The sequence below is a fragment of the Hesperophylax consimilis genome, chromosome 18 (assembly GCF_061612785.1).
Source record: "Hesperophylax consimilis isolate HC1 chromosome 18, BYU_Hcon_1.0, whole genome shotgun sequence".
NCBI lineage: Eukaryota > Metazoa > Arthropoda > Insecta > Trichoptera > Limnephilidae > Hesperophylax > Hesperophylax consimilis.
This window is the reverse complement of record NC_142853.1, coordinates 18,648,214-18,675,749: the sequence shown is the minus strand read 5'-3', so window position 1 is coordinate 18,675,749 and position 27,536 is coordinate 18,648,214. Positions and strand designations below refer to the sequence as shown.

Genomic DNA, 27,536 nt, shown 5'->3' with positions numbered 1-27,536 from the left:
GGTACGGCGGTAGTTTTTGGTATCGCTTGTCTGACATGAATATTATCAACAAGGCCCTAACGACTCTTGGCTTTGTTTTGAGAGCTGCAAAAGATTTCAATAATTTAGGAACATTTATTATGTTATATAAAACCCTTGTCAGATGCCTTGAGTATAACTCTACGTTATGGTCTCCATTTTTCAATATTCATTCAGATAACATTGAAAAGATTCAACGGAAGTTTCTAAGGTTTATAAATTATAAATTGTATATTCCCATACAAAACATAAATTACAATTACCTCTTGGATAAAATGTCTCTATTCAAACTTTCAGAAAGAAGAATAAGCACGAATTTAATACTGTTTCAAAGAATACTACATTTTAAAATTGAATGTCCCGAATTACTTCAATTTATCAAAAAAAATCATGCCGACATTTACTTACAAAAATTCTCCGATTCCGAGACTTCACAATCTCGGAAACAAATATTCTGATCTGGGTGATACATTTAATCTTAAAACTCAGTATAAATGTAGTATATTCTATCACTTTTATTCTTCTAGACCCAAATAGACCTATGTACCCATATAACTTCTCCGCTTCTACTATTTTGTTTTGTTGAATCTTTTAAATTCAATTATGTGCGTGAGGATTCATTTTTGTCATTATTTTTACATTCTTCTTTATTGTATTAATTTTTAAGTGTTTACTCTGATACAAAATGCTTGTAATTTTTTTTAAAGAAAAGCCCACTAGGGCGTGTAATAAATAAATAAATGATTTATACCGACTTGTCAGTTAGAATTTAAAAAATTAAAATTCACTGATTTATACTTAAAGATTTTACGCATTACGCAGGAATACAATTAAAAAAAGGCATCCAAGCACCGACAACCGAAATTAGTATGTTTGTAATACATTATGTTTAATTAGGTCCCTACAAGGTGACGGCTTTAAGTGGTTAAAGATCCTTAGAGATCGTGAGTAATATATTATAATAATATATTTGAGAATGTTCCAGATGGTAAATAATTTCAGTATCGCCCCGGCGAAAGACTACCATTCAGCATCGAAACGTTGCTTGAAATGGCTTTAACCATAGTTGGTGACCAGATCTGAATAACGGGATACTTCCTTACCTTCCCCTTCCCTATCTCCTTCACCTCACCACTACCTTCAGCCTCACAACGTACCCCAATTGGCGATGCTATAGCTTCACTGACTCCACATGGTTAAGATCAATTTTCATTTGCACACACATGAAAAATAACAAAATAGGTCGCAAATAAATAATTTTTATACATAGTTTTAATTAATATTATGCCATAGACTAACTGGTTCTAGACCAGTCATACTCAACCTGCGGCCCGCTGAGCTATTTTGTGCGGCCCTCAATACATTTAATATCAGGAACATGATTTACAAAATATGGCATTCTATATCACGTTAATTTGAGATTAATTGCGACTTTGACGTACAGACATTGAAACCCGAAGAGGATAGTATAAGTATAATATACTATCTATATAATATAATATGGTATAAGAGTGTTGCTACTGCACACCATAACTGCACACGCTAGATCTATCTCTAAAAAACAAAGATTTGACAGACAAATATGCGCGCAAATAATTTTGCTCGTGGCAACACATAAATTTTTGACAGTTCCAAAGTTAAATGGATACCAGTGTTACTACCAACGAAGGCTACTAAACATAACAAAAACATCTTGAACTTATCTTTATATATCTATTTGATATAATATTTTTTGCGGCCGGAAATTTTCGAAAATGGAATTCCGTAGCTACCACCCCCCTCATGGATTTCGAAAAATTGTTGTGGGGAATTACATATGATGTTTTTGGCTGTGCGGATTTTTTTTAGCGAAGTTCTGTAAAACCCCCCCCCCATTGAATTTCAATTATTTTGTGGGGAGCACTCATTTTGAATTTTTTTCGTGGGGAATTATTATGTTTTACAGAAATTCTGTAACAACCCCCCCCCCATGGATTTCGAATAATAAAAGGGGGAATCAAGCTCACACCGTTGGCAACGCTGACCAGTATAGTGTTGCGGCCCGCGTAGCTTTACAAACATATGAATGTGGCACGCAGAAGAAAAAGGTTGAGTATCACTGTTCTAGACGGTTGGTAACAGTTGTGAGTCTTATGAGATACTTACATATAAATAAAAATATATTACAATGTCTAATACCATGTTTTAGAGCGCCTAGATCCTAGATATTAGATGCCCAAGTTACAATTTAGGTCAGGGTCGTGGCTGATCACAGTATCCTAATGCTTACGTTCCCCAATGAATTAGTCAAGACCATAGATATATAATACTTGGTCGATGGTCAAGATTCAACTGATGATCTCGCAGGAAATTGAGGAAGTTGAAGAGGAAGGTGGGGTACAATTGATTGAAACTGTAGCGTGATAATCCTGATATTCGGAGGTGCCAATTCCGACCAAATCCAATAATTCATGAGCTGATCATTGATAGATATTAATTATGATTTGCCAGGAATAATAGCATCCCCGGAATAATCACATCAGGTGATCAAGTATTGCAGGCACCTTCATACATCTATGATTGGTGATTTTAATTATAATTTTGGCAAGTTAACAGCTAAATCTACTGCTATTCCGTGACGAGGGTTAATACGACTAATAATTTAACGGCCCTCCACACAAAACAACGACCAAATTTTAACAAAATTATAAAATAAAGGAAGTGATAATTTGATGAACTCACAAAAAAATCTAAATTAGTTCTTTATAAAGCTGTTCATTTATAATAGCTAAATTCCTTATATTTAAAACACTACTAAACTACATTTTTGAACAAATTTCAACATACACAAAATATCACTAACAGACCAGTTAGACAAGCGTACAAAGAAAACATAAAAACTCCGACAGTAAGTACAAGCTTTCGACAAAGACACTATCAATACCATGATATAAAAGCATTAAACCGTCTAACACTTGAAAATAAAATTGAGGAAAACAAAAACAAATTCAGACACAAATTACGAAATGGATTAAATAACAAAAAAGACAATATTACCAAAATTTCATAACATAAAATAATAAAACCTACTCATAACACAAAAATTTAAAATACACATCACTCACAAACACACAAGATTATATCTATTTCTCTTTAAATGTATTGTGTATATTATTTTTTTCTATTTTAAAATGAAAGCCTCAGCACGGGTAAGCCACCCAGTGAGGCCAACATTACTGGATAACTATGAAATGTAAAAAAAATATTGTACCAAATAAAAAAAAATAAAAAAATGAACAACTTAATTCAGTTGACTGGTATTAACAATAGTAAACAGTATATGCCTATAGTAACGAACCTAATGTAATTATAACATCGTTTCTCCGGAGGGGTAGACAGAAGGGTTATATGGCCGCACTGCACAAATCTGTCTTGGCAAACACTCATATTTGTGCTTTATTCACGTTAATACATTGTCTCACATACACTTTTTAATAAATGTTGTTACTACATACGGAGTCGAGAATCTCGTAGTACAAGCTAGAAACTAGTGAATCGACATCACAATTGTAGTCAATTTTGTGGTATGAATAACTTTTCTGGTTTAAGTTTTTGTTTTCGAGTGTAAATAGAGTCCGAAATTGTAGTTTTTAGGTTAGATTTGAAAAAAAAAACTCAGTGGCTACGGTGTTACTATAGTGACGAAAGGAAGACCCGGCTTCAAGAGTTCATTAGTTTCGGGAAAAAAGTAAGACACCAAAATTAAATGATTTAATTGCTTTTTTTGGGGTTTTCTGTGTGATGTAGTCTCACCATTTTCCCGTTTTGTATCACCAGATCCGTACACCGTGTATATTATATATGTATATATTAATATACCTGTTTGGCATTTATCGGTTTCGTTTAAATCTAAGCACCAACTGAGCAGTATTATCAACCGGTTAAACAATAAATTTACTGTTTCATACAAAAAAGTTTGATTTAATGTACAATAATACCATATCTCAAAATTAATGTTTTCGACGAAAACATTTAAATTATTTTGTAAAATGCTGGATGATATGCCTCTCGCAAAGTATTTTTTCTAGTGTGTATTTCAGAAGTCAATATTGTACAAAAACATGTCAAACCCCAGAACGGAAATATAAAAATAGCTTCCCGCTGTCAAGATTGACGATTACTCGTGTCACTGCCTTCAATGGTTGCGATAGCAAACCTTTTGTCAACACAGATACATTCATTATTATCTCTTCCAGTTTCTACATACATTCAAACTGCAAACCATTGCACTTACGACAGAGTTACGACATCAATGATGTCATTTGTATCTTTCTGATTAATGATAATATGGATTTCAGAGAACGGAACCAGCATTGTACTTTTACTACATTTATAACCCTATTTCTTTAGTTTGTGAGAAAAAGGGAAAGGTTATAATGGATCTATTAATATAATGTCTTTATTAGGGTATCTTTGACACTATTGAAAAATAAATAAATACACATATCATTAATAATTAGTGGTCGTTGTGTATGGAATTGTACTACTATTTGTACAATTATTTGGGGTATTTTGTGTTAGTTTAACGTAGTTTTCGGAAGGTTATTGTACAATGACGGTTGATCCGAAACTATTCTTCAATTTGTAAATAAATCAATTAGTGAAAATTCTCTATGAATTGGTTTTAATGTAAGTACGTTGGGCTATATTGCATGTGATCACCCCTACATTCTACACAAAAGGTACGGATATTATTTTGCCTCCAAAGAAAACATTGAAATGGGAACTACTTATACCATGTACCTTTTTACACTAGCTCCACACAGGAGGTCTTAAAGAAAATAATCTCCCTTAGGGTCTGTGTCATCTTTGGGGATGCTGTAAGGGAAGGAGAGGAAGTTCTGGGAAGGAAAAAGGAATTCAGGGTTGGTGTAAATTATGAATCCATCCCTCCCACTGCGTTGCAAGGCGTTGGGTTTATTTGTCCGGCTGGAGAGGTCTAAGGGTCTCACTCAGCCTTTACCGACCACGTAACTGGTCTCCACCAAGACCTGGTCAAACCTCATCCCATGATACCGGGAACTCCTGTAAGCTACCAAACGTGGCGAAACATCTGAGGTGACCTACGGCAAAGGTGACGGTTCTCCAATGAATGTTGGTTTTCCAATAACTGAACAGTATTTTTTGTTTTATGAAAGACATACATTTTCGAGTTCAAAAACCTGACAATATCAAAAAACTCCTACCATAGTTAAACAGAAAGAATATGCGCGATCAAAGTCTTACATGTTTCTTACATGTGATACATTAAATCACCACACTAGGCGACTGCCTGTCTCGTGGTCGAAGATAGTCGTAGATCAAATTCGAGAATAAAATGTACCTACGGGTAAAGTTTCAAAAGAATGTTCTCGACTTAAAATACAGTTTATTTAATAAAATATGTTTTTATTACCTTCAGGATGGACTGAATGTAAATATCATCAACTATGAATTTCAGAAATGAATTAACATGTGTATTATAAATACCTACAAGCAACCTACAAGGTATCCGGTAACTCATAATACTTATTTCCGGGTTGGGGATATTCTTGAACAGGTTTTATCTTATTATGGATGCTAATTATAATATTTGCATTACACATGAATGTATGTATGCATATACATTATACTTGTTTTATGTGTCATACCTTATTTTATTGACTGTTTCAGGTTATTATTGTATAAAATCGGAATCCATCATAGTATTAGTAATTTGATAATTTGTTTTAGATACCTATGTGATTTTAGTCTACTATGTTTACCTAATACTGTATTAATCCTGTTATAACTACTTGTTATACTGACTTACATACTGTAACTAAATAATGGAAAATTTTCATGTAAAAGCGAATCAGAGTGATAGTAAATAAATAAATAGTTATTGCAGAAATTACCAATTTAAAAGACATTTAAAATAATACAAGTTACATTGTAAATTATTATTTTTAGAAAAATATAAAACATCGTTGTGTTCACGGAAAACATATAGAATAGAACAAATTTATTCCAGAATGTGTGCGGGGTAATGCAATGCAATACTTTCGTTGCATTTATCTTAAATAAATAAGATGACTTATAAATAAACAGAGATAGATGCGTGAAAGCTAATATGTGATCAATTTATTGGAAGCCTATAACAAAATATTTCAACATGTTACATGTAGGTAAGGCATTTAAGTAAAATACATACATTTTTCATATAATGATGAATGTGATTACACATTTTTATGAGCCAAAGCTCATGTTAACTAGGAACTTAGAGAGATAAAAAAGTTTTTAAATATATTTTTTAAAACTTTCGTTTTGTTTTACTTTCTTGGACAAAAAAAGAAAATATAACAGATATTAGATACGAACTTAGTAGATACAAAAGAGAAACGTAAAACGAGGAAGAGAAAAAATATAGTGTCCAATTAATATTGGTTAATTTAAAATTATAAAAAATGGCTCATCTACATGTAACAAGTAAACATATTTTGTTAAAGGCCTACAATGAATTAATCACTTCTTTTCTTTTTAATAATTTATTGAGAAATAATAAATATATTTAAGAAGGAATAATAATTGAGAGTTCCGTGATATTTAATCAAAATAAAAATTCAACACACTTTTAAAAAGGGATAAAGAGTCATTAAAAGTAATGAAATAAAAAATAGGTTTAATAGTTACCTATTTAACCTAGTTTTTGTTTCATCACTTTTCATGACTTTATATCTCTTTTTGTAGGTGTGTTGAATTGTCATTTTGATGAGATACCCGGTCACCATCATTGAGAAAAACTACAGATAGAGTTTTTTATTGTGCTTTTGGATTTTTGTAATTTGCTTTCAATCTTTCCAATCCAACCATTTCACTCCAATGTATTTCTTATAATGTTGGGCTGTGGTGGTGTTAAAGCACGGAATAGTGATGGAGTCAAGAACATTTTGTCTATTGTTGTTACAATAATATATAGAAACAATTTAATAATTAGTCTACTTTTTGAAGTTTGCTTCACCAATAATTACTGCTTGCTCTGTTTTGATTCTAAATTGCAATCATAATTAACAGCCATCATTAGCAGATATAGTTTCTGCACAATGTTACACAAACTTGTTGATATTTCTAGTTTGTCATTAGTGTTTATTATTTGCATTACACAATTCACATAAGAATTTGACTTCAATTACGGAATATTACAAGAAATTAGCAAATAAATACAATCAGTTACATAATTATCTTCCAGTTTTAATATTTGTTAAGTGATCAACCGTTGTTATTATTTAAATGCCACATAAATAGACTCATTTCTTTGTGTTTAGTGTTCAAGGGGTATTTTGTATTGCATGTGTCACTTTGTATTAATCTGCGAGTACACGTTGGGCCATTGAGTTGGTCCAATGCGATGACCCAACTTATACAGAACATCGTATTTTGGTCGCTGCAACTGATAAGTGTTGATCTTTGCGCCTTTTTTACTATTTTTATTTTTTATTATGGCGACTGTTTAAACAATGTATATACAAAATATGATAGTGAATATATATATAGTAAATTGTATTTCTTAGTCCTCCTCACTAGGGTGTCCTGTGCTGAGGCGGATTAAAGCTCTTCACTTCTGTTATACTCGTATTAATTTTCTATGTTGTTTTTAATGTTTTTTGCTTAGCTTTTCATCAATCTCTTACAGCAAGATTTTTTATTCTTTATTTGAAATCATTCAAATTTTCTATTCTTTTTGTATCTGGGGAAGGATATTGTTGAGTTTTTTGGCAAAATAAATGTAATTTATTTCTGCAAATGTGGTTTTATGATCTGGAATATATATTTTTTTGAATTTTATTTGTTAGTAGATAAATTTTAAAAAGTTAAGACAGGGTATTGAGACAATGCGTGTGGTTCACTGGACTAGGTCCAGTGGATATACTCGAGACTTCCTGCTTTGATTATCACACATAAGTTCGTTCGTCAAACAAGCTGTCACCAGTTGCCACAAACAAGTCGCTCTAGGCCCTTTTTTCTGGAAAAATGCCTTCTTGTGCCTCTGGGAGGTGCGAAAATCATTCGCGAGCAAAAACATACTTCTTCTTTCCATTTGTAAATACACACAAATAACTTATTATTTTAATAAATACAATTATTCACAGGGCTTTGGGTTACGCGAAACCACTAAATATTGAAATAAAATAAAATGAGACCGTAGGGAAACATACAGGCAGTTGGTCGTTTTATACAGCGATCCGTGTTCGTCTTGGTGTGAGCGAATGAGCATATAAATATGCATCTCACTCACACCCGTGGTGTAGAATGTAGTATATTCACCGCAACTTTTAAGAACGTAAACACTGCCCGGTCCTATATCTTTTTTAATTCATACACACGTATTATTAGAATGAAAAACGTTTGAATTATTAATTTTCTGAAAACATAAAGATTATGTGTTATTTCCACATTTTTTTTTAATTTTGTGAAACTATAACGTGTCTATTTGTATCGTAATAGCGTTGCGCCGACCCGCCAACAGCGTTATCACGTTGTTGTGTTGGCGCTAACGTTGGCCCAACGTGAACTTGTAGCTTTACATTCAGTGGACATTGCAACCATATGAAATGAATTTCAACTTCGACAATATATATTTTTTACTAATAATAATTGTTATATTTCATTGTATTGTTTAATCGTAGTCAGAAAAGGTTTTTTTATGAATAATTTTGAGGAACTAATTCTATATTTTTATATATAAAAAAATAAAATCTGAGGGTACCTACCAATTGATGTCATGCAAATTGATTGCATTTGGTCGACTTTACAATTAACCCCGGGGAAAGAGAGTTAATCAATATGCCATTAATTATATTGTATTCATTTACGTAATTGCCTGAGTTTTAAATCCGGCTGTCGTAATATCTTAGATAAGGCATATGCTTTGAATAATTTGTTTGAACGCATTATTATTTATTTAAAATATATAATAATATAATTGAAAAAAATCAATAACAACGAATTTTCCAAAAATATTTCTTACAAAAAAAAGATTGTAAACTACAAATAGATTTTATATTATGATATCTCAATAATTAAATAATTATTATTCACGAAGAATACTTATTTTAACAGAATATGTAAATCTCTATAATGTTATTTTAAATGTATAATGTTTAATATAGGGTTCAGCTTTCTCTTCTGGTTGTTTTTAGACTGTTTGGAAAAGTACCAGATACAGATAATGTTATATATTGTTATACACGATAGTAAAATTAAGATAAAACGAGTGTTTATTTTGAAATACCAATTACATTCTGCTGTACCTCGCGGTCCAGACATTAATTCAATTAATTTCTGAACAAGTTCAGTTCACAATCGTTATTTTAATGTGAGACGGCGCAAGAGTTCCAACTGTCCCAACCGTCTGGAGCTAGTGAGACTATAGCATCCCAAATTGGAGGTTATGTTGTGAGAAAGGAAGAAAGGAAGGTGGGGAAGTACCTGGCTATTCAGATCTGGTCACCAAACACGGTCAAAACATTTCAAGCAAAGTTTCAATACTGAATGATGGTCTTATACCAGGGCGAAACTGGAGTAGTAGAATATCGATGTTTCTGTCAGTGAGTATTTTGAGTAGGAAATCCACCTTTGATGGAGAGGTTACCTCAATATTCAGGGACAATATTTTAAATTGTTCCTCGATATTTATCGATTCCCCTTGGCCGAGAGACCTATCGGTCTTCGGCCCCTTAAATAGAGGCATAATTTGTAGTTGGAGGCCCACTTAATTTGGTATCCGTTTCACTCACTGCACTACCTACACGAACAGGTTGTCTGATGCAACCTTCTAACGGTGGTTGTCTATCATCATGGCCAGTATTCAAAGTCATGATTTTGCGGCGTATTCCTAATTTCTACATTTAACAATATTATATTTATATATATGGGAAATGCCCATCTCATACAGGACCCCACCGAGAGACAGCCTGGGTTCTCACTGCCTCGCAAAACCTGGTCCGCCATCAATAGGTTAAGGTGCTCCCATAGCCGCTGTGCCCACATGATGCACAGATGGGGCCTTAAAGAGTCGGCGATGTGTGAATGTGGTGCGGTGCAGACTACCGAACATGTGGTCAACGAATGCCCGCTCCATTCATTCCCCGGCGGGATTGATGAGGTCCATATGGCGACGCCTGAGGCCCTAAAATGGCTCGCAGATCTATATGTCCCCCTCTGACCCCCCACCATACGAAAGAAGAATATATAATATTGTTCTCATTGCCTCGCAAAACCTAGTCCGCCATCAATAGGTTAAGGTGCTCCCATAGCCACTGTGTCCTCACAGATGGGGCCTTAAAGAGTCGGCGATGTGTGAATATGGTGCGGTGCAGACCACCGAACACGTGGTCACCGAATTCCCGCTCCATTCGTTCCCCGGCGGGATTGAAAAGGTTCACATGGCGACGCATGAGGCCCTAGAATGGCTCGCAGACCTAGATGTCTCCCTCTGTCCCCCCACCATACGAAAGAAGAAGAAGAATGGCGAAACTGAGAGTATCTTCCACTCTGGACATGGTGGAGTTTCGAGTAGCCAATTTAATATGAATATGATTTAAATTGATAGGCACTTTTGCCTATGTATGTAAGAAAATGAATATTACCACGCCTTAAGACAAACGTCCAAAGAAGTTGATTAATTTACAAAAAAATACACGCAGTAAAAGTCGATGCCTAATACAAAATGGCGTCTAACGAAATTCGATTTTGATAATGATTCCGACATTCTGTTTATTGGCAGTCGCGGTATTTAGTGTCATGGTGGTGTCTAACCCTTCCAAGATAAATCGGGGTCGGCCAAATCTAATCAAGCCGAGGGCATCAGGGCGGGATTTAGATGTTCTCGGGAGCCCGGCCCACGGGGGTTGTGGGGAGCATGACTACTGGGTTATGTTGAAAGTTTGTGTATTACAGATACAGATCAGATATTCTCTTATGCACACAAAAATCACTTTCAAATACTCAACTAAATTGTTAGGTTATTCGTAACCCGGGAATGTTTGTCTTTCTTTTTTTAATAATATTTTTTTTTTAATTTAAAATTAAAATTTTTAAATAAAATCAAATTGTTGGTAGAAAAGAGTTAACTTAAAACATATATTTTTGAATATGTCGCTTTATGTCAGTTTAGGTTCAATTAGTATCGGATCAGGCCGTAACTTTTCGAGGACATCTTAAAAACTGATTGAAAACTAAAGTTAAACACAGTACAGCAAATAGGTTAGTGATTGAATTGCTCTTTAAAAATCTTTCACTTGTCGAACATACGGAGAAAATGATTGCTAATTCATCAAGTACCTCTTCGAAATATTGGAAATCCGGTTAAAAAAGTGGATTGCAGGCCTTACGAACGAATCAACAGGTTGTCTGATAAACTTTTAGTAAGCTACGAATATATGAGCATGTCATGAAAATCTGAATATTTTCGCTTTTCGTCATGATGCACGTTCACTTGCATTGCAATATATCATCACGGAATGTGAAAGTATGCGGATTTTTATTCACGTGTTCCAATATCGTGATTATATTCGTAATTTACTAAAAGTTACTAAGAAAACCTGTTGATTCATTCGTAAGTTCTGCAATCCCGTTGTTAACCGGATTACCATTAATTTGAAGAGATTCTTTATAAATTAGCAATACTCGCTTTCCTTCGTGTAGGTACAAACTATTCATAAAGTGAAAATGAATATTAAAACATATATTCTGCAGGAAAAAGATAGAGAAGCACCAGCGCAGACAAGTATAGTACTGGCGATCCACTTCGACGTGTAACATTGATACCTTTAAATTCTGACGCCCAAAACTAAGTTTCATTTTGCTGGTAGTCCAATCCAGCCCTTTCGGCTATGACGCATCGGTATATTACAGTATATTGGGTCTATAAATAGGAAGTGGTTATGCCTGGACCCTTACCGAGCCGTCGACATGACAATTGCTGAAATATGGATGAGATGATAGGGGAGGGGAGAGAGATTGGGAGAACAAGGGCGTGGCGCTGGACATATTATTGTTGAGCTAAACAGAGTGGCCCAGAGATGAGAATAATCGATACATTTTTATATTCTCATTTTTTTATCATAAAAAATTAAGCGAGTTACGAAAATGATCTTCGAAACATAATGTTTAATTTTTTTTATCGGTAAACTTGTCGAATTCCGCTGTGTGCAAAGACTCTTTTAAAAAACAACACGTGATGTCAAAAAGTAAAATTTCTAATCGAGCCGACCATTTAAAAGGGGAGTTTAAGTAAACATGCGCAAAATATGTTTTTATGTATTAGATTGGGTTATTTTTAAAATTTACGCGTGTTTCTTAACCTTCATACATTGATTTAGAAAAAAATGGAACCTTAATGCATATTGTACGATCTTTGTAGTTGTTTTTTGTAGTAATTAAGTTTTCACCGGAATTCTATCTTTTTCTAAGTTCATCTTTTATTTTCTTTTTTATATAAAAATAATATTGAATTTACGTAAAAAAAAGTAGGTACTTACACTTATTTGACACAATAGGAAAGGACAACCGGGGAAATAATATAATCTATAATTACATGAATGCCGAAGCCATTTTTACAACGTTCTTGCCCTCAAATTGCAAATACAGAAAGTGTAAAATATCTTGGTATGGAAGTAGACGAAAATCTTCGATGGGTGGCTCACATCATTGGTATTACACAAACAATAAAAAAAATACATCGAAATGGTATTTAAAAAGTTAAATACAGGGTTTTCCAATAAGAGGTGTTATTTTGATATTCAATCGTATAAGATCAATGGTTTCGTTGTTTGAGTGACACGTAGCGCCGTCTTGTTGAAAGTAAACGTTGTCCAGATCAATACCATCCAATTTCGGCCATGAAATATCATTAATCATCTCTCGATAGCGCAATACATTCACCGTAACTGATACTCCAGCCTCATTTTCGAAAAAGTAAGATCCAATGACTCCTCCAGACTATAAACCGCACCAAACAGTCACACGTTGAAGATAGAGAGGCTTTTTTAACAATAACTCTTGGGTTTTCCGAGCCCCAGATGCGACAATTTTGCTTGTTGACTAAGCCGCCGAGGTGGAAATGGGCCTCATCACTCAAGATGATTTGCATTTGATTCACTCAAGTGAATTTTAATAATTTCAATGCGTTGTTGAAGCGTGTATCGTTCCATTTTTATTAATGGCGTAGTTTCTACTTGTCAAATGTCAAAAAATGACAGCTTCAAGTAACATCTACCGTAATAGCGGGCAATTCGAAATAATACCTCTTATTGGAAAACCCCGTACTATGTGTTTTGCTAGGAGGATATGCCACTCGTCACGAACTAGTTTTTTTTACGAACCACAAGTAACGATTATAATCAAACTTTTCAAAACATCCTAAATGTAAAAGTCGTATCACCAAACAACACATTTTTCTACTCTTGACCACATGGCATGTAACCAAATTCAAAAGACGAAGATATAATATTTTACAAAAAAATGTTCAGTTTGATTTTTTCCATATTCATAAAACTTCACGTTAAATTAAATAAAGTTGTATACAGAAACGCAGCCGAGCGTGATTCTCTCCATATGGTTAATGTTTCCAAATTCAAACGTATGTAATTCAAATTTGGAACCTTACAAACGGTCGGCCGGACCGGAAGGAGACGGACCCGCCAAAAAAGGTTTGGCGGGAACAAAAATTTGCATCCCTTTGAACGTGGAACCTTACCGGAAACTCCTAACAACATAATCCAAATTGACCATTCATAACAGTTGCTTGATTTTTGTATAAAGAACGGTTTTTGACATATTCATCTTTGAATAGTTGCGAATAATTGATATTACAATGCGTTATTATGCGTTTTGAATGTTTCCTAGTTATTGAGATGTAAGATGTAACGGATATACCATATGCCACCCAAAATCCTTTTCATCTTCGGATGTTTTAATCAATATGCAAAGGATGTTTGTTTTTTTTTTGTAAACGCATGTGCTTATAATATCGGTGTCATTGAAGAATTCTCTATAAAAAAATATGAGTAGAAGGTAGTAGTAGAAAATTCCCTGTTCACAGTAGGAGTAAAGAAACCTCCGGCGTATTTTCCTTGACAATTTATTCCGAAAACGAAAACGGCGTTAAAAGGGCTATGTTATGGTTTTGGCCACCATTATTGAAAGGTTATAATCCTTGCGGGTTCAAATTCCTACGTGCGCATGTAAATTTTATTTGTTTATTTATTTTACAATTTATTAATTCCAAATAAAATATAGTACCTACTTATATTTGCAGCATGTCCCAGCGTGGTAAAAACTTTTAGTATCGCACCGGTGAAAGACTACCATTCAGAATAGAAACGATGTTTGAAATGACTTTCGGCCTATTTGATGACCAGATCTGAATAGCCAGGTACGTCCCCGCATTCCTTTTCTCATCTCCTTCAGTCTCACATCATACCCCAATTGGAGATGCCATAGACTCGCTGCTTCAGACGGTTGGGATACTTGTACAGTACCCACATAAAAAAGGAAAAAGTTTTTTCACCACAAATTCTAAAAAATATTACGAAAATAAAAATTAAATTATGCGAAATATAATTCGTAGATTTTTTATTCAATGTCAATAAGAATTATTTTAAACAAAAGCAGCGTTTTAGAAATTATTTTTTAGTTGTAATTTATTCATTAAATATTAAATTAAAATAACCATTATTTAATAAAAAATAATCTACTAGTTTCGAAACCAAATATTTATAGTACAATTACAAAATAAGCACGGATACCATTATTGCTGATTATCATAAATCTTAAGTATAAGTTATGTACCTACAAGTAGTGGTACCTACTGTAGTAGTGTATAGAATGGATAGAAAAATAATTAGATTTTATTTTGTTTTGTTAGGAAGCTGAAGAATGAAACAACAAAAAAAAACATAAACAGGTTATCATCGAATTGAATCGCAGGTCTAAATATTAACGGAATTGAGAAACTTTGCGACGCACCAAGTACTTGTATCTTTGGACATTTTGTGAGGAGACTGCGGTCGAGTATTTCAAACTTTCGACACTATTTATGTGCGCGAATACATTCTGACGTGTCGTCTTTAAAATGATTCGGCTGAACAGAAATAAAATAAATTAATCATTGAAATAATATTACCAACTTAATGCAAATATGAAATAGAATAAGAAACAGGAAAAAAAAAATAACGGTGGCACGTGTGATTCGAACTCAGATCCTCTAGTCTTACTGGCAATAACACTACCAATTAAGCTATTAAGACCCAATTAAATTTTGGTAATTTTTTTTATTATTTTGGAAACATAAACAGTTTACACGATTTTATAAATAATAATTACATGGATTACCAAAGACATGTCACTATGAAAAATCTGGAGTGATTATATGTATAAATTGGTATTGGAGTGAGTATATATATATATTTTACCAAGAGGGGTTAGTACGATATGTATGTGGTGTATGTTTGTGTGTGTATTTGTACACGTATGTATACATTGTATACCTGTGTGTTTGAATTGTGTTAATTAGTGGCGTTGTGAGTGCGCATTGATTAAGTTACCAGTGATGTTTTTCTTTTGACTGCAGGGAGTCAAAAATATGTCGAGAGTTCAGTTGGCGAAAAGATCAAACTTCATTATCAAGTTATATATAGGTATATAGTTCGTGTACCAGTTGCGGCAGTTATCTTTTTATTTTCAGTCTTATTCTATTTTAATGTTTTTAGAATTGATAATATTATTTTTAACGATTAAATATTACAATCTCCGCAGAGGTAGGCAGAGAGGACTGACCGCCATACAACTCGGTGTTGGCACACACTCCTTGCCTCATTCACACTCATACATCGTCTCATACAAACTCTTTTAATATTCTGACTCTTGATGTGGCCCGACTAAAGTATCTGATTCACTCGATCATGCCATGTCTTCCTAGGGTATCCCCGAAGGTTTCAATTTAAATAAGTTAAAGCCCACTGCTATTATAATAATTTGCAAGCCAAGTTTTGTAATACAAAATCCACATCTGCAATAAAATCCATTGAAAATTACTTGTTCTTTCAATATGCCATAAAAATAATCCAAATAGTTCCCAACCATCAACATAAATTCAATTAAAATATGATAAGATTTCACTGAAAAGGCAAAGACTAGTATTTTACACTTTTGCAGGTAGCAAGGGAAGCAATTACTTCTTGTTATTTAGCCACAATTGTATTTTAAACAATGAGCAGGCAATACACTTTATTTGACTTCATTTTGCCATATTTTAACTGTTGTCCTTTAGGATTAAATAATAAATCAGAATTCGGGTTTTTTTCGTTTTAACCTGAATTTTGATGACGAGTTGTTTCAAGCATTTTTCAATGGAATTGTAGAAATTTCAAAAGCATAGGTTGTAACTGTAATTCGCGTTAAAATTTAAATAAATACCGTTGTATTTTTATAATGACGATTCCTAGTGGAATTCTGTTATAATTATTTCTGAAAAACAATTTAAAACATTTATCCACCAATTTGCCTTTGGCCATCTTCAGAGTTTTCCTCAAGCCCCCGCATTCCGAATTTTACCGAGGTTTTGCATATTTCCCTAAAAAAAAGTATTTTTGAAGATAATATCTATACAATATCGAAACGGTAATTATATGAAATTCACACGATAGAAAAAAATCGCAAAGTAAGCTCCGAAAATTATTAAAAACACGTTTTGTTCCGTTATTTAATATGTTATAGGTATGAAAAAATGCACAGTGTATCTTTAAATGAAACTTGAGCATTTGTGGAGATATTTTGGCTCTATTCCAAACGAGCCGTGTTTTATAAAATATTTTCACCATTTTCGCTTAATTTTTTTTTTTTTGTTTTGTTTGTTTTTTTTTAATATTAGCGCGCTCCCTCTAACATTCGTATTTACATATCTCCCTTTCAAAGCATCTTTGAACGCTTCTGAAAATGATAAAAACACGTTTTGTTCTGATATTTAATATGTTATAGGTATGAAAAAATTCAGTGTATCTTCAAGTGCAACTAAAGCATTTTTGGAGAAATTATGGCTCTATTTCAAACGTGTCGTGTTTTATTAAATATTTTCACCAATTTTGCTTAATTATTATTATTTTTTTAATTAGCGCACTCCCTTTCAACCCATCTTTGAACGCTTAATATAGAGTCTTAAATTATGGTACTTAATATATATTTTTTGGGGTCAGGTATGGTAAACAATGATTTTTATTTAAATTATATAAATCAGTATTGTTATATCCTTATTTTACATTATATTGTTAGATTTAGAAATTAAATCGATTAACGTTGGTAGTATTTACTAATGAATAGTAGAATAAGTTGGGGCCGGTCGCGGAAGATGGTCAAGTGAATTAAATACTGAGCCGGACCTTGTCAAGAGTTAGAATAACATAAAGCCATGTAGGTATGTGACGGTGTATGAATGAAGGGACCAGTTGTGTCAAGACCGAGTTGTCTGGAGGTCCGTCCTCTCTGCCTACCCCAATTCGATGGGCTAATTCCACAGGAAATATAAATAACTTGTTCAGTACTTAGAAGTTTCATGTCTACCAACCCCAGACAACGGGATGATAAGAGATTCGATACTAAATAACCCCGTTTTATTCTAACCGAAACCATCCCAATCTAACCCATTTACATTTTATTTAGCGATGTTATTTGAGATTTTGAACAATTCCACGCTCATGGCTACTAAGCCCTGGCTTAAAACTCCATTATTACATTAATAAATAGTGAGGTTTTAAAACTAATAATATTTTAGATTAACAAAGGGATTCAGTATGCCAGCTTCTCCAGGCGCCATTCGGCTCAGGAGTCAGGGCCGCGTTAACTTATCGATCTTCACATCTAAACTAAGTTACTAAGCTATGTTATATGTGGGATGTAACTCGGAGGCGAATCTACATTAGCAAATGCTGAGTGGACTCCTGCCTGCTGGGCCTCTCTGCGGTCCCTTGTGCATCGCGTACGGCGCATATAAAAAAATCAGCGCAAGCACTGCAGATACATAAATATGTTCTAAAATACGCAATTAATTGCAATACCCAGCGTAGGATCACCGCATTTTCCACTCAAATTACCAAAAATTTGCTGAAAATTCGGACATTGTTAAAAAATGACATTTAAAGACTGACTAATATTTTTGGTACATAGATTTATTGCTCCCCCTTCCCTAAGGGCTCCCTGAATACGTTTGCTGACTGCCTTTTGAGTCTTAGATACACCGCTAATGTAAATTTGCCAAGAAGAAGGTTTGGTTTCGTTAATAAGTAAAGAAAAAGTAAAATATATTATTGTAAGGTATCAATCCTTAATTTAAAAAAAATCCATACATAATTCGATTTAAAAAATATGTTGTGCCTAAATATTCAACAGTTAAATTTTTGAAAATATCACACACGTATGCACATGGATTTTAGATACTGCTTTGAAGGCTTCCAACCCTTTCAAAGGGTTATAAGCCCAAAACGTTTCTATAACCAGAAACGGTGATAAACAACTAACTGATAAGTAGTAGAATAACTATTTGTTTTTAGAATCTTTAATGTGAAAAGTGAATGAAACATGACTCTGCCATTGTCCTGTATTGATATCAAACACTTCATAGGAAGAAGCCTGTTTCCGGTAGAAGTGAATCGCATGTGTCAACCCTTCAGGTTCTGTTTGTGTAAAACTTCGAGCACAAAGAAAACACCACAAATCCAAGAATCGTATTACGGTGGACGAGGTGTCAAGTATTTGTTCAGCACACGCTTCGAGACGCCATCTCTGTTTGAATAGACTAAATTTAAAAGCAAGCCAACAAAAATAATGTTACAAAAGTTTTTTGTGGATTAGTGGTAGTTTGTTTTTTATACTTGTATTTTATGAAATGTTTCAATCAGGTGAGTGGTGAGCGACTTGCAGATAACTGTTCAAATATGTACATATATAACCCTGTTAACTAAGAAGATATCACTTAAAAGGATGGCGCTTATGTCATTATTGATGGAAAAAATACTTATTGCAAGTTATGCTTCAAAATATTAAGATGAATTACGCAATACGTGTACATAGTTTGGTCCGTCTACAAACTCAAATCTTTGAAGAAAAGCATACAAATATAACACTGGATTGAATAACCGATAAATTTGTATGCCTTTCTGGAAAGAATTGAATTTACACATGTACAAAACTATTTATTATATAAAATGAGTATTGCTAATTTATTAAGAATTTCTTCAAATTATACCTAATCCGGTTATGAACCTGATTGCAGACCCCTAGCAAATACATTTATAGGTTTCCTGTTAAACTTTTAGTAAAATACGAATGTTTTATCACGATGTCGCAACACGTGTTCATAAAAATCATAATATTTTAGCATTTCGTCATTATATATATTTTCAAAACTAATGGTGTTCAGGTGCATGAACACTTACCTATATAATATGAATTTTCTAAAAAGCTTATTAGGAAACGGCCTACAATCCCGTTTTTAAACGGATTACCAATAATCTTAAGAGATTTTTAATAAATTAAAAAAACCTCATTTTTCTCCGTGTGTGTATGTACGGGCGCAATATAATAATTTAAAGCATTACTCGCAGAAAGCGTTTCTCCCTAAAACAATTAAATAATCGCCATCGATGAAAAAGTAGTTTTTGAATTATTTTACTTACACCCTTAAAAACTAAAGCCCGAGTGCAGTATAGCGTTGAAATACGATTTTTTCGCTGGTGACTGGAATTAAATTTATTACGATTGTATAAAATGGAAGCGAAAATGAAAGACTGACCTTATAATTAAGCAAATTGACGATTGGTGACACTGAGATTTTGAAAATTCAACGATCTAGAGTTTGATCAAATTGTGATAAGCCGTCATGCATACGGTTCCAAAATTCATATAAAAATAAATGCGTTTTCAAAGACAGTTTAATTTAACAGAAAACAAATGAAATCATCAATACATTACGAATTAAAACCTTCCAAGTAAGAATAATATACATTCTTTGTGTAATTGCCTCGTCGAAGTCCGCGTTAAATTAAAAATAATATATATACATTGCCTCGTCGAGGTGCGCGTTAAATTAAGAATAATATATATTCTTTGTGTATCTGCCTCATCGAAGTGCACGTTAAATTAAGAATAATATATATATACATATATACATTGCCTCGTCAAAGTGCGCGTTAAATTAAGACGAAAAAAAACAGAATGTCATTAATAATTTATGTTATTATTCTGCTTTACCTTGTACACTTTGATTACAAATGATCAATCACTTCGAGCTAGCTATTGTGTGTACCGAATACCCCTTTTCAAAATCTCAATTAAGGCTTGAATTAATTATAAAAAGAGGCTCTGAAAAATCAACGATAAAAAAATTCTGACTGTACCGACAACTTTAGAATATAATATTTCATAAATAAGTTTTTTTTTAAATGTGAATTCTGCACAACAGTCCCAGCTGTCCGTAGCTAGTGGTTATATGGCATTCCCAATCGCAGTATGTTGTGAGACTGAATGTAGTTTAGAAGGGAAGAAAATGGAGAAATGGAAGGTTTGGAACTATCCGAATATTCAGACCTAGTCACCAAACATGGCTAAAGCCATTTTAAGTAACGTTTTGGTTCTGAATGGTGGTCTTTCACAAGGGCGATACTGAGAGTATCTATGACACCAGCGGTCTATTAGACACGGATGAATGTAAATAGTTTTAATGAATCTATTAAATAATATTAATTATATCACGGAGGAACGAATATTTCTGGCTTATCGATTACCCGAGAGACGCTCTTTAACACATTTAAATTTATCCTTCATAATAACGACTGTAGAAGTTAGAGGGGAACTTGTAAATTAATATGGGTTGTGCCTGCATTAATGTATTTTGTTTGCGGGCTTTATTTATAGTAAAAATTTCAAAGTTCTTGGGAAAAAGTTTTGAATGTGTAATGCAATTCAGACTTTTCCCAAGGGCTTATCTTTTAAAAAGGAACGCGGACTAATTAACTAATCATTACATTGTTAATCCGATGGGGTATGCAGAGGGGATGGGTTGTCACACAACTCTGTTCTCTCATTCTTGCATAAAAACACCCCGGAGAGATAGTTTTCATCATTGAAAACATCATTGAATCACTAAATCTGCGTAACTAGGTATAAACATAAGAAATATTCGATATCTAGGTTACGTTGGGAAGATATATATATATAAATCTTCTTCTTTCGTATGGTGGGGGATCAGAGGGGGACATCTAGGTCTGCGAGTCAGTCTGGGGCCTCAGGCGTCGCTATGTGAACTTCATCAATCCCGCCGGGGAATAAATGGAGCGGGCATTCATTGACCACATGTTCGGTAGTCTGCACCGCAACAACTTCACACTTCGCCGAATCTTTAAGGCCTCATCTGTGCATCATGAGGATACAGTAGCTATGGGAGCACCTTAACTAATTGATGGCGGACCAGGTTTTGCGAGGCAATGAGAACAATATTATATATATTATAATATTGTTGAATGTAGAAATTAGGAATACGCCGCAATCATGACTTTGAATATTGGCCATGATGATAGACAACCACCGTTAGAAGGTTGCACCAGAAGATTTTTATTTAGTAAATAAGATAATCTCACATGCCTACATAACATCTGCCGAAGACGCCTCGATAATTTCCAACAAAATACAGTTGCCAAAAATTTGTTAGAAAATAGTTTCCAATACTAATTCGCAGAACATAAAAGAACGGTACTTACTCCGTACCCCCTTTTACATAATAAATTATGGCTACAGACGCACTTTTGCATCGTCTCAAAGAAAGACGAATTCAGTCTACAATAATGACAGTTGTCATAACCCATATTTCTATGGAAAAGGTTGCAAAAAAGAATGTGCACCTTCCGTTAAGCCAAAGGGTAAACACCTTTGAGTGGCATTTAAGGGACCCAGTGGACAATAATGGACAATGGCGGATATTTGCAATGAATGCAAAATGAAGGGACTCTGTCAATAAACCGCTATGTGGGTTTTTTCATTTTTAGTCGATGCACAAAAATTGTGCTTCGAAAGCACACTGTTTCATAATATTATTCTAGTGGATTGAGGATTCTTCATCAATGAGCGAATTGGATTTTTATATTTTGAAATAATACTAATAATAATATGCGTTATCGTTATTAACTTTTGGGTTATTATGGCGTGTTGGGTTTCCGTCTTCTTTAGGAACGTTTCGGACGGTGTTACACTTTAAGCGCCCTTGAGGTAATTTTCTCACGAAAACGGCGCTATAGAAATGATCCATTCATTGTTATTTTTATTAAATATTACTTTTTTTCTATTTTTAACTTATAATTATGATATGAAATTATCAATATAAAATTGTACCTATTAACTCTCACCCATGTATTGTGAGTTCCTCCCGTCCTACAATGAGTTTTTTAACTAATCGTGATTGCTCCAGCAAGAAAAAGAAATACTTAATTTAATTGTAATAATTAATCATTACAGATGTGACATCGCTCTGATGATGGACACTTTAACGCTATTCGAAACGTTGGCTAAAGAAAGAGGAAGCGCAAGATGGCATAATAACCCAAAAAGTAATCACGATAATATTATTGTAAAATAAAAACAATACTTATCTATCTTCGTAAAAGAAAAAAATAATTAGTAAGGATAGGGATAAATAACAGAAAAATGGAATACGAAAAATTCTATAATAACATTACAAACTATCAAAGTAACGACACTTCTGCAATTATTAGATTAAGGGCGGGTTGTTTCACAGAATTTCAAGAATTCAAAAATAATTTTCGAGTTCTGTTATTATTTCAATACTGTGAAGCAACTGGCCCATAATGTAGAAAAACCAAAACTTTCACAGAACTTGGAAATCTGATGATTATTTCGAATTCTGTGAAAGAACTGGCCATAAGTCTCCGTTAACTACTTGTTAAATTGGTAATTTTTTGACTGCTTTTAAATTTGGTTTAACGAAAAACCAATTTCAAAATCTTAGAAATACTAAATTATTATACTACATAATATTCACAAAGTAACCCCGATCGGTTAATACGTGTTTTTTTACCTTCAGACATTTAAAAAACTATGTTCCACAGTAACGTTTCGCAAGGATACTGCTAGTAGACCTGATGCTATAATATTGACCTGATGATTACCAAACAGCAGAACAAGCCATAAGGTTATTATGATCAATTATTCTACAAATATAAAATAATATGACGCAGCACGTTAGGTTTCCAAGCTTCCGAATATCGCTTGAAACTGGCATAAAAACGCATTATTTGATATTTGAGTTCCCGCTCTAGTGATCGATCGGTGAACAAATTTGAAAATAATAAAGATGTGAAATCTAGTTATAATTTCGGTCTGTGTGTTATTTTCCACCGAGAGCTTTAAGGACATTGATGGAACGTTTCCTCACATAATAGATCAGAAACTGTTTGCTGTGTTTAATAACACAAAGAGAACAGATATGCAGAAAGGCAAATGTTAATTATAAAGTTGGACAATATTTTTGTTTGCTTGGGTAGGTAGGAACCTTTATATTGCGATGTACCGTTTTAGTCGATAAATGACCAATTATTAATTATTATCGATAATAAAAAATAATGTTACGTAACTATCCGTACCTACACTTTATTTTTTATATGGGAACGATTTATTGGATAACCAACACCTCTGTAAAAGGCCACCCCGAGTGGTTCTTCGCTACGTTTGGTGACTCAGCAGGGGTGACCGGGTTCATGGAGTAAGGTTTGTCCGGGTCTTCGTGGCGGATGCGTCTTCCCACCTGCTGGCAGTCCATATCGCGAGAGACTGGTTGAGGGAGACCTTTTGTCCTCTCCAGCAGGACTTTTTCGGATCATCGTCTTGCACCGCAGTGGGAGGGATGAATTCAATCGCCCGTCACTCATGGAAATACTGAACCACAAATTCCTACACACCCCTCATTTTTCCATCCCAGAACTTCCTTCCCTAAAAAATCCCCTACATAGCATCCCCGAAGATGACAAATGCCCTGAGCAAAAAAAAAGCTACATCTGACTAATCAGATATTTTCCAACTTTTTTCTTTTTCATCTCCTACCCACTCCCTTCAGCCATACAACACACCCCATTTAGTAATCGTATAGTTCCCCTGACTTTGGGTAGTTGAGACTCTTGGGCGTGTTCATATAAAAAAAAATAATCGGGTAGAAGTGTAATCTGTGCTGATGTCGCCAATTTTTCTCCCAGGGCTCATAGAGGAAAATTATTATGATTATCTGTTCAAGAAAGAATTTCGAAACAGAAAGGGAACACATTCACTATTATAAACAAGGTCAATATTTTGGGCGACCCTTTTATGAAGTCTTTGAAGAAGGAAGTAAAAAATTAAAAAAGAAATGTCTATGAAATACTATTATTTATTAAAAATTATTATTTATAATATCTACAATAATTAACCAGAAAAAAGAAGATATTACGCAGGGGTCTTGATCACATGAGGGAGGTCATATTTTCCTCTTACGCAGGTCAGCTTCACTCCGGGGGTGTCTTGAAGTCTAAAACAAAGAAAAAAATAAATATTAAGTTGCGTATTAAATAAAATAAATGAACCAGCAATTCACTTAGGCCATCGTCCCATGGGTCGGTGCTGTAAGATCCTGCACAGAAAAGCAAAGTTCGCTAAAAGTCTGCGGCGCAGTCCATTGTGGAATTTTTCTGCGCAGGGTCTTACAGCAACCGGATTTTTAACGCTCCATGGGACGACGGCATTAATCGCCTAAAAATACATTATAATAAGCAAGTCAGTTTGATAGTTATATCCAAAATAATCAATATATCCAAAATATCTACGATCAAGTAATGTGCTTTCACTGAACAGTAAATCCATAGAAGTGTGATCTGTACCGATGTGAAAGAAAACTAAAGTCACAAATCTAAATTTACAAGTCTTTTCGACTACGACGGACTATATGTAGTAATTGATTCCATGATAACTCAACTGACTCAACTGAAGTAACTATTCAACACACCTTTAAAAAGTGATATAAAGTCATTAAAAACGATGAAAAAAATATTAAACCTAACCTAACCCATTTAATAACGTTTTTGTTTCGTCACTTTCCATGACTTTATATAACTTTTTACAGATGTGATTAGTTATCATTTTGATGATTTATCCGGTCACCGTAGTAATTGATTATAATCAATTTATTTGTGCATGAAAGAATTTAGATATTGGAAAAAAAATCACAAATTTCTGTTCAAATTAAGACAAAACTGACCATTATTAGGACGTACCGACATGCCCACAATAGTCCAATTAGTTTATTAATGTAATAAAGTGATTACATTATTGAGATATTCATTTGTAAATAATTGATTATTTGAAAGAAATAGTGATCGATAGTTAAAAAATGTTCAAAACACATTTCAAATTGGTAACGGTTTAAACGTGTCGATATAGGTTAAATTCGAAACATCTTCATATTAATAAAACTTTCATGTACCATAAACAAGAAGACCTCGTTAATTCGTTATAAATTACTCGTAATAATTCTCCATTAAGGGCAATGATAAATAAATTTGAGAAAAACATGGAACAGTAGTTGTAAAAGTTTAAATCCCTTTGTGTTCATAAAGATCCGAAGAGACAGTAAAAATCGCTATAAAATCTGTACGTGGGAAAATAACAAAATAAAGTTGAAACGTTCTAATGACTTATTTTAAAGCTCTGCCGATTTTTGACTGGGATACTTTCCGACATCGGGGGGCGAAAGGGCAGAACGCTCCCCCAGAAGGAGCGTAAAAATCACGGAATTACGACGATAAAAATGACACGCTTCGGAGAAAGTATATGAGTGGTTAAAAGATTTTGCGATCAGCGAAATTTTAATACTTTCGCACAATTTTGTTGTAAATATACAAGTTGTAAGAAAGGGTATTAAATAGGTACAGGCGAGTCCATAAGAACGGATTTACATGAAATCCTTGCTTCGCAATTTCCATAATCGACACGCAATTTATTTTAAAAGTTTTAAAGCGAAAATGATCTTCGCAGTATTACAATATAGTATTAACAGACTTGTAAAAATGATAAATGAGTGGGGTGTCTCAGTGACCCCTCCACGGATATGTACAATAGTATTTTTTTGCATTTTGGCGTGTAGAAAGTTAAAAACGTTTTGTTGAGTGGAAATTAGAAACGACAAAATTTGTGTTCTAACGAGGATTGTTACTAGTGTAGATACTGTAGATAAAGGTCCCCTTTTTGGCCGCTTGAATGCCTGCAGAATATTTACCCAAAAAAATTGTGTCTTAGCCACAATTTTTCATGTTTGCACAAACATTTTGTTCAATGTTTGTGGTAATACTGTCGCTGGAGATGTGGCTATAAACAATATAATTTCGGATGTAACATCTAAAATTATTTTATAATACGAAACATTTTAAAAATATATAATAATTATTATTTTCAGTACTTATGTAGGTACCTAGATTTATGTCGTCGTTCTTACTATAGTTAGTGGTCAGTAGTTGCCTTCCAAGCATTTAAGCGGGGTTCGATTCTCGGCAGTGGCATATTTATATTAAAATTTTATTTGAAAAAAATACACAAAAAAAGAATTTTTCGTTTACGATAGGACGTCACTTTCACATGTCTACATTAGAATTATAATAACTTGATGTTAAGAGCAAATACAGTCAAAGTGATACTTGATAAAGTGGCAAAATCCATACTTTCCGACTCGTACTAGGACGATGTTGTGTTCCTGGAGATTGTGTCCAATGCCGGGGATGTAGGCAACCATCTCCTTACCATTGGACAGTCTCACCAGGACGCACTTTCTGTTGGCCGAGTTGGGCTTCTTCGGCTTCTTGATGAGGGTCTTGAGTACTATACCCTGGGAGAGAAAAAACATTTATATTTCCACGGTTCAAATCGTTCAAATTGCTTTAAATGACTACACCAATATTGTTTAATGCGTAACTTTTAAAAGGCACTACACGTAGTCCAAGTGAATGATTTTCAAAATAAATAATAATACATTATCAATATATTGTTATTATTTTAAGTTCAACTGAAAATCTGTCATCGTTTATTATTTATAGATTTTTAAAAATCTCTTGTGTTTCCAAAATAAATAAATCTACAGAATTCTTGCTTGAACAAACTATGTAATAATGACAAGAAAATACTATCAAAAGTGGACATCTTCAATTGCGAGCTGAATAAATAAATATATAAGAGTGTTATAACAGTTTCGCAAATCATCAAATTTTAACGTTCAAGCTCTGTGAAAGTTTTATTTAAGTTCTGTTATGATTCAAGTACTGTGAAGCAACTGGCCCATGATGAAATAATAACAGAACTTGAATATAACTTTCACAGAACTTTAATTATGAATATTGATTAAATGTTTAAATTCTGTGAAAAAACACGTCCACTAAAGATATTTG

At 33.6% G+C, this 27,536-nt stretch overlaps 1 protein-coding gene across 1 annotated transcript in view; it reads right to left on the bottom strand.

The window, feature by feature from the left end:
- Positions 1-24,485: 24,485 nt before the first annotated feature.
- The window catches only part of tko (30S ribosomal protein S12 technical knockout), a 49,442-nt gene continuing 46,391 nt past the window's right edge, over positions 24,486-27,536 (bottom strand). The window contains exons 4-5 of the mRNA XM_089642399.1: positions 26,817-26,980; positions 24,486-24,634 (exon numbers count right to left, since the gene is read on the bottom strand). Of these exons, the coding sequence (XP_089498525.1) occupies positions 24,553-24,634; positions 26,817-26,980 (246 nt within the window). The 3' untranslated portion in view covers positions 24,486-24,552. The remainder of the gene's footprint in view (positions 24,635-26,816; positions 26,981-27,536) is intronic.